At 39.9% G+C, this 14,347-nt stretch overlaps 2 protein-coding genes across 16 annotated transcripts in view; one reads left to right on the forward strand and one right to left on the reverse strand.

The window, feature by feature from the left end:
* The window catches only part of LOC110255430 (uncharacterized), a 29,542-nt gene extending 28,904 nt beyond the window's left edge, over positions 1 to 638 (forward strand). For all 3 annotated transcript variants that reach the window (XM_084976006.1, XM_021062764.2, XM_084976005.1), the window contains one exon: positions 577 to 638. In XM_084976006.1, the coding sequence (XP_084832132.1) occupies positions 577 to 582 (6 nt within the window). In that variant the 3' untranslated portion in view covers positions 583 to 638. The remainder of the gene's footprint in view (positions 1 to 576) is intronic.
* BTG4 (BTG anti-proliferation factor 4) overlaps positions 1 to 14,347 on the reverse strand; it is a 205,705-nt gene that overhangs the window by 82,110 nt on the left and 109,248 nt on the right. For 10 of the 13 annotated variants that reach the window (XR_014815247.1, XR_014815246.1, XR_014815245.1 and 7 more), the window contains one exon: positions 10,889 to 11,087. Coding sequence is in view for 1 of the 13 variants with exons in the window: in XM_084976028.1 (XP_084832154.1) it covers positions 8,613 to 8,795; positions 10,889 to 11,087 (382 nt within the window). In the remaining 12 variants the exon portion in view is untranslated. Of the gene's footprint in view, positions 1 to 8,503; positions 8,796 to 10,888; positions 11,088 to 14,347 lie in introns of those variants that run through there. The other 3 variants (XR_014815240.1, XR_014815239.1, XM_084976028.1) reach the window with 2 other exon arrangements.

Raw genomic sequence — 14,347 nt, forward strand, 5'->3', positions numbered from 1 at the left:
CTGCCACCAGCAGTGCCAATGTTTAATTGCCTAATTTTAATGTGTAGGAATTCTTTATTCTGAGATTATTTTTCCTCATTCTGTGGCTTTTTGGTTTTTGTTTTTTGCTTTTTAGGGCTGCACCTGTGGCATATGGAAATTCCCAGGCTACGGGTCGAATTGGAGCTACAGCTGCCAGCCTGTGCCACAGTCACAGCAATGCAAGATCTAAGCCTTGTCTACGACCTACACCACAGCTCACAGCAATGCTGGATCCTAAACCCTTAACTAAGTGAGGCCAGGAATCAAATCTGCATCCTCGAGGATCCTAGTCAGGTTTGTGCTAATCACTGAGCCATGATGGGAACTCCTGTGGATTGTCTTTTTGACTGAAGTATACTTGATTTACACGGTTAGGTTAGTTTCAGGTGCACAGCACAGTGTTGTTTTGTCAGGTTCTTTCCCCCCATAAGTTATTACAAAATATTGAGTGTAGCTCCCTTTGCTTTGTTGATTATCTATTTTATATATAGTGGTATGTTAATGTAGATGGCCTTTTTATAGAAATAACTACATTTCTTTTTGTTTTATTTATAGATCTAGAAAGAAAAATGGACTCATTTCAATCTGCATTATTAAAAGTTAAGTATATCAATGAAGCTGATAAGAGAATTATTTGAAAATATCTATGAGATTCACATATAAATCAGATAAATGTATACTATAATTTGGGATATATAATATAATGAACTAATAGGAGAAAAACATGCTGACATTTTCACTGTGACTAGAAGATTAGACCACATATAATATTCATTTAAAGATATTGACTGAACCTCTTTCTGTAAATGTAAAATTCTAGAAAAATAATCTATCAGGCTGTCTAATTTATCTAAAATTGTTTTGCTACCAAGTCACACAAAAGAGGATGGATATATTTACAAAATACTTGGAGATCTGGAATGAGAATATATGAAATATAGGCCCTATGGCACATACAGAATTCACTTTGGAGGCCCTGGTTGGAACATTTCAAAGAGGCAGTTATCTGAAACTGAAGTTTCAGGGTGGATTTGAACACTAAGAGAAATACAACCATCACATGGATTCAGTGTGAGCTAAAAAAAAAAAAAAAAAAAAAAAAAAAAAAAAAAAAATTAATACTGCAAATTTCAGATCACGAACCCACGGTCTGCAATTAAAGCTGTTTCTCAGATGGATACTTTTCATTATTGCCCTTCAAGATGAGTAACAGAAGGGTTTTTTAATGTAAAAACTGTTACTGAGTCTCCCAAGCAATGCAAGGAAGGCAGACAAGACTTAAAACTTGAATTTAAATATTATAGTGGTGGATAAATGATAATGAAGTATTTAATTCAGTGACCATCTCGTATTCAACATTTTCAGTCCTGCAGGTCTTTGTCCTCGTTAAAACATGTTCATGTGTGGCTGAGGATTTACCTCTAAATCCAATCAAAATACTAATGGTCTCACAGACATAGAAAACAAACTTATAGTTACCAGAGAGGAAAGGGGATGAGGAATAAATTGGAAATTTGGGATTACCAGATACATACTACTATGTATAAAATAGATCAAACAACAAGGATGTACTGTATAGCACAGGGAACAATAGTCAATATCTTACAATAACCTATAATGGAAAAGAATCTGAAAAAGAATACATATTCATATATATTCAATACATTCATAAATATACACATTTATATAGCTGAATCACTTTGCTGTATACCTGAAGCATTGTAAATCAACTCTACATCAATTTTAAAAAATACTAATAGTAGATTACTTTTTCATTTTTTAAAGTTTTATTGAAGTGTAGTTGATTTACAACGTTGTATCATTTCTCCTGTACAACAGAATGATTCAGTTATACATGTACACACGTCCATTCTCTTTCAGATTTTTTTCCCACATAGTAAATTACTTTAGAGAAAAATTAAAACACTGAGACTACATGACGAGAAGATTTAACAACTAAGGTTTAACATTTTTTCTCACACATTACAGAATATTTTATTGATCAGTCAGTCAAGTAATTCAACAAATATATATTGATCAATTAACTGTTGATTTACCAGTATCTGATATAAATGGGGTGGGAGATAAAGCACTGAACCAGAAAGGCAAATTCTGGTTCATGTGAGGCCTATGTTTTAGCCATTGATGACAATGAGGAAATTAAATTGACAATGAACAAGTTAAATAAATGAACAAACAAATGACATAACTTTGCAAGATTATTATAAATGATCTGTATGTAGTATAGTGAATATTTGTTTTTTTAAAAAAATATATATATCTATGCAGTATTTGCCTCCTCTTTCCTTTAGAGGAATTTTGCATTTCAAGTAACTCCGGTGAGAGGGTGCACTGCATGCTCTAGAACTAAAGCCAAAAAGATCAGATTCTTTCTTCCACTTGAGAAAACCAGGGTATAGCAAGGTGAGTTAGCTTAGTTAATTGCATACTCCTGTCCGGAATTTTTTTTTTACCGTTCGAATTATTTTTATGATATTTTTCCATTATAGTTGACTTACAGTGTTCTGTCAATTTCTACTGCACAGCAAAGTGACCCAGTCACACATATATACATACCTTCTTTTTCTCATCATACCTTCTTTTTCCTCCATCATGTTTCATCACAAGTGACTGGATATAGTTCCCTGTGCTATACAGCAGGATCTCATTGCTTATCCACTCCAAATGCAATAGTTTGCATCTATTAACCCCAGATTCCCAGTCCATCCCACCCCCTCCCCCTTGGCAACCACAAGTCTTTTCTCCAAATCCATGAGTTTCTTTTCTGTGGAAAGTTTCATTTGTGCCGTATATTAGGTTTAATAGTTTTAAACCAAGTCAGAAGGAAGATCTGCTCAGAATCAACTCATTACATCTGTCACTCCTCCATTTCTCCCGTCTGACACTGAGTTCTCATTTCTTTGTTGCTAGAGGTTGGTCACTTGGTCATCTTAAATAGTCATTCATTTTAAATCATTAGATTGGACAAAGTAAGTGCCAAATTAGTCAGCTTTAAACCTGTTTCATTAGTTCCTATCTCAATTAAAATCACCTGCTGCCTTCATAGGATGGCTACCAATAAAATGGTACTGCCCATAAGACTGGAGTCTGTGGCAGCTGTTCTGACTCTTCCCAAAGCTGGGAATTCTTAAATACAGCACACACACCCCCAAATCAATGCATAATAACTTTATGAGATTAAAGACTTCTTCAATACTTTGAGAAGGTAAATCTTATTTTGATATGATAAATACTGATGGTGTGTCAAGAAATGTATTTAGCTATTAATATAAATTATGAAATGTATTTCCCAGAAAGCATAGTGAAGATTAATTAATCCAGACACACAAGACTAAAACTACTTAAGAATAGTTAGACCAGGAGTTCCCATTGTGGCTGAGGGGTAACGAACCTGACTAGTATCCATGAGGATGCAGGTTCCATCTCCGGCCTCTCTCAGTGGGTCAAGGATCCAGCATTACCATGGGCTGTGGCACAGGTCACAGTTGCAGCCCTGATCATGTGTTGCTGTGACTGTGGCATAGGCTGGCAGCTGCAGCTCTGATTCAACCCCCAGCCTGGGAACTTCCATATGCTGCAGGAGCACACACACACACACAAATAGACCAAGAGTTCAGTCCTGAGAGAAGTCAAGAAGAAAAAGCTGAACACAGCACCTACCAAAACATGATTCTATTAACTTCCTGGATGACTTCTCAAGCCTTCCATTTGATTCCATTAATACACTAACAGCTGCAGGCTTTCAGTAAGCACATGCTTTTTAATGGAAATGCCACAGATTATGTGGCAGGGATCATGTTCTCCTTCCTGCTGCCTTATGTGTATTTATTGCTGAATCGAATCAATAGTAATTTTTTAAAGTTCTGAGATTCTAATTATCTTTAAGGAATTAGTTTGTGTGCACACACATACACAACACACACAGCCCACTGACCAGAAAAAGAATGAGAAATCCTCAGTAGCCATAGAAGCCATATTTTACCCTCTACCAAAAAAAGAAACCTTCCCCAAAATACAATGCTTAAAATGATTCTTTTTAAGAGTTCCCGTTGTGGCTCAGTGGTTAACGAATCTGACTAGGAACCATGAGGTTGCAGGTTGGAACCCTGGCCTTGCTCAGTGGGTCGAGGATCTGGGGTTGCTATGGCTGTGGTGTAGGCCAGCAGCTACAGCTCCAATTAGACCCCCAGCCTGGGAACCTCCATATGCTGCAGGAGCAGCCCTAGAAAAGGCAAAAAAAAAAAAAAAAAAAAAAAAAAAATTCTTCTTAAAACAACTGTCATTTCAAAAGCAGTACCTAGACTTTGCTTCCAGGAAGAGCATATCGGCATACTTTTCCATACACCTCTCACCAAGAGGTGAAGCCCCTGGACATTATAAACAAAAGCAAACAAGATTCTCAAAGGTGTAGAAAAGAAAATAGACCAGCTAGGGACCTCGGAACCCAAGGTAGGTGATGGTGATAAACTCCACAAATTCTATTTTTCCTTTAATAGTCCAGACTTGGAAATAAAGAAGCCAGAAACCCATAAACACCCATGAGCTAGAGGCCAAAAGATCCTCCTAAAAGCCTACTCTCTTGGGGCAAAGGACTAAGAAAGGGGCTGCCTAGCAAGTCAGAAATCTTTCAGACAATAATTGCTTTGCTCCAGTCAAAGATCAGAAAAATCTGACTCCATTCATGCCAGCAAGGGTTGTGTGGGGACTAATTTCTGTCCTTGCCAGGCTGTAACACGGTACCCCAATGTCCTTCCGAGGTGGTGTCACAGAAGACCAAGTAGAGAACTAGGGATTTTTATCTTTTCATCCCCTTAGGGCAGTAGCAAATCCCTCTACACCTCCTGGTGTCAGGGGAGACCACCTGTGGAATCTGGACATGTACCAATACATGGCAGTAAAGTGTTTCCTTATTACCATCACCTCCCTGCTGGAGCAGCATCAATGGAGGCCAAGTGGAGAGTCAGGACTTTTACCATTGCTCACTGGTATTGAGATCACCCTCATTAAAGTGCCCAGCAGGTGTGAGAAACCCCTTCCTGGCATATCAGTGGAGGCCTAGTGGGGAAGCTGGACTTTAATTCCCCTCAGGGCAGTAACAAGACAGCATCCTCTTCCTAATGACAATAAAAACAAAAATAAACAAGTAAGACCTAATTAAATTTAAAAGCTTTTGCACAGCAAAGGAAGCCATAAACAAAATGAAAAGACAACCCACAGAATGGGAGAAAATATTTGCTGTTGAAGCACTGGACAAGATTAATCTCCAAAATATACAAACAGCTCATGCAGCTTGATATCCCAAAAAACCTAACAACCCAATCAAAAAATGGACAGAAAATCTAAATAGACATTTCTCCAAAGAAGAAAGATGGCAAAAAAAAAAGCACAGGAAAAGATGCTCAATATCACTAATTATTAAAGAAATGCAAATCAATGGCCATCATCAAAAAGTTTACAAATAACAAATTCTGGAGAGGGAGCCCTCCTTCACTGTTGGTGGGAATGTAAATTGGTACAACCACTATGGAACACAGTACGGAGGTTCCTCAAAAGACTGAAAATAGAATTACCATCCCATGCAACAATCTGGATGAATCTCCAGACAACTAGGCTTAGTGAACAAAGACAATTCCAAAAGGTTACAGTGTGATTCCATTTATAACATCCTTGAGATGACAAATTATAGAAAGGAACAGAGTAGTGACTGCCAAGGGGTAAGGAAGGGATGAGTGTGGGAGGAAAGTGGGTTTGACTGTAAGAGAGCGACAAGACGGATGGCAGTGGTGATAGCAGGTTCTGCATCTTGAGTGCATCAAGGTCAATATCTGGTTATGATAGTATAGTACAGTTTCACAAGGGTTACCACTGATGGGAACTGGGTAAAGAGTACACAAGTTCTTATTAAGTCAGTGTGAGCACCAATTCTCTCAGGAAGTCAATTTTTTTTTTTTTTAAGAAAAATGAGAAGTGGCTCATACTCATAGAAAATTTCAAAATGCAGATTAGGAAGATCTGTATCTGTTGGTTATTATATTGATATACCAATCAATACAGGATTCATGTATTTGGGGGCTTGAATTATATTGACTACTTTTAACAACAAATATATACTATATTATATATATTGTGTGTGTGTATATATATATACAAAATCATAGTTCATTATGTTTTCCCTATACATTGGCTGCTCTAAAAAATATAGAGGACCCTAAAGCTCACAGATGGCTCCCTCTGGGCCCAGTCCTATAATATTGATTTCTTCTTAGCTACCAACTCAGAACAATTAACAGTCTGAACGGCTGCCTCTAGTATTGTGTTGTACTGTGAGGCAATCTCTGCACCCGAGTATGAACACTGTGATTGATCAGCAGGTCCATCATGGGCCAGGGGTGGTAATATATGTGGCAGACTCTGTTGGCTGGAAGAGGTTCTCTAAAAGCAACCTCACAAACTTCAAGAGACACTTTGTTAAACCCTCTGGAGTTCTCTTGTGGCACAGTGGGTTAAGGATCCAGTGCTGTCCCTGCAAGGGCTAAGGTCTCTGCTGTGGCATGGGTTTAATCTCTGGCCCAGGAACTTTCACATGCAGCAGGTGCAGGTAGAAAAAAATAAAATGATTAAATAAATAAAACCCTCTGTGCAAAAGTTCTTAGAAACTCATTCCTCTGTCACTGCCAAGGATTCCATTACATTTTATGCCACTAATTGAAACCCCAAATAACATCATTATATTATATAAGGTAGAAACAAGAAAGACTAGAGAAGACCAAGATCAAACTGGCAGAAGGAAAGCTTAAAACAATTATGGTTTAAAGAAGAAGAGATTTTAAAGCAATCAAATCATAGTTATGGCAAAAAAAATTGATCTACCAAAGACAGTTGGTAATCCTGGAATGAATCAAGAAAGCCTTCAAATATAATACTGAGGAAGACTGCTTTAGAAAAATTAAAGCCACAGATCAGAAAGAGGCAATATTGAGGAAAAGAAAGATACAGAATAATTTATGGAGACGTAGATTTCAAATAGAAAGAATTTTTTAGACTGGCAGGCAAAGGAAGGCACCTAAAAAAAGTAAACAGGGAGTTCCCTTTCTGGCTTAGTGGGTTAAGAACCTGACTAGTATCCATGAGGACTCAAGTTCAATCCCTGGCCTTGCTCAGTGGGTTAAGGATCTGGTGTCACTGTGGCTGTGGTGGAGGCCAGCAGCTACAGCTCCAATGCGACCCCTAGCCTGGGAACTTCCATATCTCATAAATGCAGCCCTAAAAAGAAAATAAATGCGGCCCTAAAAAGAAAAAAAAAAGTAAATGTACACGTTTGTGTGTGCAGTGGAGAGCTGGGGAAATCAAGCTATCTCAGGCTTCTCCACAGCCATGTATAATGCTTGAAACATTAGATCAGAGTGATGGCTATGAGGCTGTAAGGAAAGAAAACATGACTTTAAGATTTTAACACTCAGCCAAGTTGTCTTTCATGCATAAAAGAATAAAGAGCCTCAGGCACAAATGAACTCAAAGAATAGAACACCTATAAGCCATTTGTGGGAAAAGCTGCTTAATAAAATCCAGCAAACCAAAGATGAATCAAAATAGATTTCACAAATAGAAAAGATCAATGAGCATTCATTGAATCAGTTGAAATACAGAACTAAGAAAAAAACAGCTATAGAAATAATTGTTTCAGGAGAGCATATAAATGTAAACTTTGACATGAAGAAGATGCACATCTGAAAGTTGCCAAGAGTAAAAAAGTTCTTATTACAGGGAAAAAAAATAAAATATGTAGCTACATATGATGCCAGATGTCAACTAGATGTATTGTAGTAATCATTTCAGTGTATACAAATATCAAATCACATACACCTGAAACTAATGTTACATGTCAATTATATCTCAGCTTTTTATTTGTTTATTTATTTGTCTTTTTTTTTGTTTTTTAGGGCCGCACCTGTGGCATATGGAAGTTCCCAGGCTAGGGGTCTAATTGGAGCCATTGCTGCTGGCCTACGCCAGAGCCACAGCAACTCTAGATCGGAGCCGCATTGGCAACCTACACCACAACTCACGGCAATGCCGGATCCTCAACCCACTGAGCAAGGCCAGGGATCAAACCCACAACCTCATGGTTCCTAGTCAGATTCGTTAACTCCTGAGCCACAACAGGAATTCCCAGCCTACGTTTTTTGGTTTTTTTTTTTTAATGGCCAATAAAGAAACAAGAACTTTACAAACGTTCTTGCAACAAACGCAACTTAGGAAGGGATTAAAAACACAGCACGTTTATTTAAACTGTTACTTTTCATAATTCACTGAATCTTACCACACGTCAATTATCGTCACTCTATTAGCTTATTAGGTACATTCACTAGGGTTACATAAAACTTCATGTAAAATTAAATAAGAATTAAAAGCACAGCTAAGAACACAATCATGATCTACAGGCACCCTTGTCCCTCATGTGGTTATTTTTTCTGTTTCCCGGGCCTCTCAACCTTAGACTCATTTTTGTTTCAGAGAAAATATGAAGTAGCTCTGTTGAGCTCTGCCCCACTGAGTGCTCAGCCACTGCCTTATCGGTTTGTGTTGACCCAGTGGTACCTGTCCACCCGGTGTGCAGCAGCGGGCCTGTGACCTTTAGGGGTTTTATGCAACACATGATAAGCATTTCTCAGGAGGCCCATCCGGCCATCCACCATATTCCTTTTGCGGGGCATTTGGAACCAAGTTTGAAAGGGCTGTTTCAAGTTTTCAACCTGGGGAGGGAAAAAAAAAAAAAGGAGCAAGAGTTCCTATAAACTAATAAGCCAGCTCCAAAGATTAAATAGAAACCTATAACTCACAGGTTAAACCTTTTAAAAGCAAAGGAAATACAATGAATAGAAATCAAAGGAGACCATTATCTGTGGAAAATTGGCTCACATTGAAGGGTACGAAGTAAGTCAGTTCATGTTTTTTCTAATGAACTTCTTTAAGCCAATCAAAAATGTTAAAAATTTTATCCAAATTTGTATATATTTCTATATTCTCCCCTACCTGACCCCCGTCTCACTAGCTCAGTTGTCTAATCATGACCTCTGGTGTTGAGGTCTAAAAACACCCATCTTAAACACCCCAGATGACCCATACAAATGTTTCAGACCACACTTTGAAAGCACACTGCTCTAAAAGAATATAGCTTACTATAAATCTGATCCCTAGATGAAGATCTTTCTAAGCATAAAAATAGAATTATAGTAAAAATAGTTGCCTTAAGTTTAAACTTTTATACATGTAGAATATAAAGTATATATAGTTAATTGTTTAGAAATATATATATATTGTTTATAAATTTTAAAAAGTTAGGGAAAAAAAATTTGCCAGTAACATGAGAAGTTGAAATATTCCTAACATTTGAAGAGCCTATAACAACATATTAGGACCTCAAGTGATAAATGGGTGAAGAAGAAAAAATTCATAAGACAGTTAAGAACCTAAAACATTTGGATACATGGAGCTTTTGCTTTGTTTAATTTTAACTTAATATTTACAATAGACAATTTGATGAAAATGCTATTTTTTCAATGAGAATACTCAATTTTAGGGAAAATGATAAAACACGTTCACATGGAGCTGGTAAGACTATAAATAAAAACATCTTTCTTTTTTTTTTTTTTTTTTTTTGCCTTTTCTAGGGCCACTCCCGTGGCATATGGAGGTTCCCAGGCTAGGGGTCTAATCAGAGCTGTAGCCACCAGCCTACACCAGAGCCACAGCAACGCGGGATCCGAGCTGCGTCTGCAACCTACACCACAGCTCACAGCAACGCTGGATCCTTAACCCACTGAGCAAGGCCAGGGATCGAATCCACAACCTCATGGTTCCTAGTTGGATTCGTTAACCACTGCGCCACAACAGGAACTCCAAAAACATCTTTCTAGAATGTACTTTACCATGTATTAAGAAACTATGAAATGTCCATCCCCAATGACCCAATAATTCCATGTATAAGAATCAAATCTCCAGAAGTAACTTAAGATTCAGACATCTCTGTATAAGTTAGCTTTTTTACTATCACATGAATGTGAAAACAACCTAGATGTCTACCAGCAATACATTAATTATGAGGGAAGCAAATGGTTAAAAACGTTAAATATTTACATTGCTTTAACATGTAAATACATAAGTGATTAACAAAAAATGCCTGCATACAAAGTGTCAGAGGTACTCTGCAGGTCAGTGTTTTTTAAACTGTGGATCGTCACCATTACTGAGTCACAAAATCAATTTAGTTAGTTGACATCAGTTTAATTTAAAATGTTTTGAGGCATTGTTCCTAGTAAGCATAAGTATTGTTTCATGAAACCTATTTCCAATATGTAGATATGCATATCTTTCTATGATCATGGTTATGGTTAAAAAAAAAAAGTTAGAAAAACTGTTCTGGTAATGGAACTACAGATCTTTGATCATTTTTAATCTTCCAAATGTTCTGTGAACGGTATGTTACTTTCTATTATCAACAAAGTCTACTCATATTTAATACTGGAGGAATTCAGGTGAAAGGAAATTTATGTATGTTCAAATACTGTTCAAATACCCTATGGAGAAATGGGACCAAAAAAGATGGTCTATATCCTGAGTACTCAGCCAAGTAGAGGGAATACAGCACAAGAAAGGAGAAGAAAAAGAAAGGAAAAAAGGTTTTGCCAAAATATTGATATGGTGATTTTAATCTTATAGTTTTGGCTTTTCATGCTTTCCAGGCTTTCCAATTGTTTCTTTCATTCCTTTTACAGTAAGCATGCTCTTTTTAGAATAATAATTAAAAAAAAAAAAAAGTACTGAGAAGAAATGGAGAATACTTTACCTGATAGATACTCTTTGGATTGATGACTTTAGGAATTATCTGAGGTTCCTTGTTACAACTTTCCTCATCAGAGGAAGTGCCCGAGGAGTAGTCTAACGTGGCTCTATTTACAGCATCACTGATTTGTTGAGATAATTCCCATTCCTCCCATCTGCCTTTGAAAGAAGCAATTGTAAATGGACGATTTTTCTCACCATACCTAAGTAGGAAAGGAAAATAAAACATTGGTTAGGGATTCCAATTCTAATCTTTTCTGGAGACAACTCAGTAACTTCAGAAGAGTGATTTAAAAAAAAAAAAAATAGTAAGAGCTTGGCCAAGATGGTAGCATGGGAAGATCCTGAGCTTGCCTCCTCCATGGGCACCACAAGATTACAACTATTTAGAGAGCAACTATTGATAAGAGATCGGAACCTAGCAGAAAAGATCTTCTACAACTAAAGATACAAAAGAGGGAACCACGACCAGACAGGTAAGCAGGGCAGAGTCACAGTAGTCTAGACCCATACCCCTGGGGAGGACAACACACAAATGGGATAATTACAACCGCAGAGATTCTCCCCAAGGAACAATGGTCTGAGCCCCACATTGAGCTCCCCAGACCAGGGGTCCTGCACCAGGAAGATGAGCCCCCAGAACATTTGGCTTTGAAGGCCAGTGGGGCTTACTTTCAGGAGAGCCAGAGGGCTGTGGGAAATAGAGATGCCACTCTTAAAGGGCCCACACAAAATCTCACCTAGGGCAAAAGCAGTGATTTGAAAGAAGCCAGCTGATCTTGGAACCTCTCAGAGAGGCAGGAGGCATTGGGGCTCACCTTGGGGACACAAACACTGGCAGTGGCCATTTGCGGGTGCTTGTTCCACCATGGATGCTGGTGTAGGCAGGTTCTATTTGGAAATCTTCCCTCTAGCTTATTAGTACCAGGATCCAGACCCACCCACGAGCCCATCAGCACCAGTGCTGAGATGCCTCAGACCAAACAACTAGCCAGGTGGAGAAACAGCTCCACCTACTACCTGGGACACTGCCTTAAGACCCCCAATCCCACAGCTGCCCCAGGATGCAGCATTGTCCACGAGAGTGGCCCAGGACCTGGCTCCACACACCAGTGCAGCAGCATGAGCCCCGGGACCACTAGAGCCCTGCAAGCAGAGACCCTGGGACACAGCTCTATTTACCAGGGAGCAGAAACTAGCTCCAGGACTCCTGGACCTGGTCCCACACACATACCAGCCTGGGGACCAGTCTCACCCACCAGTGGACATTCTCAAGACCCCTGAGCCTTGGCCTCATCCACCACCAATGGGCAGACACCAGCCCCAGGACCACTGCAGCCCCACAGCCTACCATGGCAGGATCTAGCCCACCCACCTGCAGTCCAGCTCCAGTTCCAGGATCACCTGGGCCCAGGCCCCACCTACCAACAGGCCAGTACCAGCTCTGCGACACTTTGGGTTTCTCAGCCAGCCACTCAGGGGTACAGCCTCCACCATCATTAGACGAATACAAGCTCTGGAACACCCCAGACCCTGCAGCCAGCTGTGTCAGGGAGCTGCCCCACCCACCAGCAGGCCTACACAAGCTCCAGGACCCCCAAAGCCCTGTAGTCAGAGAACCCAGGACTTGGCTCTACCTGCCAGTAGGTCAGCACTAGCCCCAGGACTTGGCTATACCCAAGTACACTAGTGGGTAGGCAACAGCTCCAGGATCCTCTGAGCCCCAACCCTGCTTATCAGTAGGTGGACACCACCTCTAGGATACCTTGGGCCTCTCATCTAGCAGCCCCAGGATCCAATCCCACCCACTAGTGTGCTGACACCAGCTTTGTGACCCCAAAGGCCCTGCAGCCAGAGACCCTAGGACCTAACTCACCCATCAGTGAGCCAGCACTAGCTCCAGGACCCTCTGGGTCACAGCCCCACACACAAGTCGTCCAATATTGGCTCTCGGACACATTATATCAGGAACTCACCTCACCCACCAGCAGGATGACACTATATCTGGAAACTTCAGCCCCACAACCACCTACCCCAGACCCAGGTCTGCCCATCAGTAGGCCAACACAAGCCCTGGTACCTCTCCCCTCAGTCCTGTAACCAGATGCCTCAGGATCCAACCATGCCAACAAACAACTAATAGCTTCCATACAAGTCAAGGCTTGGCAAACAACCAGTCAAGAGAACAGCCCTACCTACCAGACCACCCACAGTAGTCAGCCCATAAGGATCCACACAGCCCACACAGAGGGCACCCTTAGAGCATATAGCTCTGGTGACCAGAGGGGAGTGTGGTGCTGGGACTCACAGGGCTTCTATAAACGCATTTATGAGCCAGATACACAGAAATTTTAAAAAATTAGGCAAAACAAGGAAACAAGGAACATATTCCAAATAAAGGAACAGGATAGATAAAACCCCAGAAGAAGAATTAAGTAGAGAAAGGTATCCCAACAAAGAGTTCAAGGTAATGGATTATAATGGATGAACAAAGAACTTGGGAAAAGAAGGGAGGAAAATAGTGAGAAGTTTAACAAAGAGTTAAAAGATATAGAGAAGAACCAAATAGAACTGGAGAATGCAATGACTGAGATGAAAATACACTGAAAGGAATTTAATAGTATATAGATGATACAGAGGAACAGATCTGTGAGCTAGAAGAGTAATAGAAATCACCAAAGCTGAACAGAAAAAATAATAAAAAGAAATGAGGACTCATTTAAGAGACCTCTGGAACATCACCAAGCATAATAACATTTGCATTATAGGGATCCCAAAAGAAGAAGAGAAAAAGGGTCAGAGAATATATTTGAAGACATAATAGCTGGAAACTGCCCTACCTGGGAGAGGAAACCAACGTCTAGGTCCAGAAAGCATAGAGAGTCTCAAACAGGATCAGCCCAAGGTGGACCACACCAGGACACATTTTAATTAACATGTCAAAAATTAAAGAGAAAATATATATATATATATTTTTTGTCTTTTTGCCATTTTCTTGGGCCACTCTCGCGGCATATGGAGGTTCCCAGGCTAGGGGTCGAATCGGAGCTGTAGCCACCAGCCTATGCCAGAGCCACAGCAACGCTGGATCCGAGCTGCGTCTGCAACCTACACCACAGCTCACAGCAATGCTGATCCTTGCTCAGCGGGATCGTTAACCTGCTGAGCAAGGCCAGGGATCGAACCGGCAACCTCATGGTTCCTAGTCGGGTTCGTTAACCACTGAGCCACGACGGGAACTCCAAGAGAAAATATTAAAAGCAAGGGAGGAGTTCCCGCTATGGTACAATGAGTTAATAATCCCATTGGTTTCAGATCTAAATAATCCCACTGACTTCAGATCTAAAAACATACACAGACTGAAAGTGAGAGGACAGAAAAGTTATGCCATGCAAAGAGAAGTGAAAAGAAAGCCAGTGTAACAATATCTGACAAAGTAGACTTTAAAACAGACTATAAGAAG

The sequence above is a fragment of the Sus scrofa genome, chromosome 9 (assembly GCF_054392235.1).
Source record: "Sus scrofa isolate SSC_HxYL_T2T_F1_AM1 chromosome 9, Sscrofa_HxYL_maternal_Yorkshire_Landrace_v2.0, whole genome shotgun sequence".
NCBI classification, from domain to species: domain Eukaryota; kingdom Metazoa; phylum Chordata; class Mammalia; order Artiodactyla; family Suidae; genus Sus; species Sus scrofa.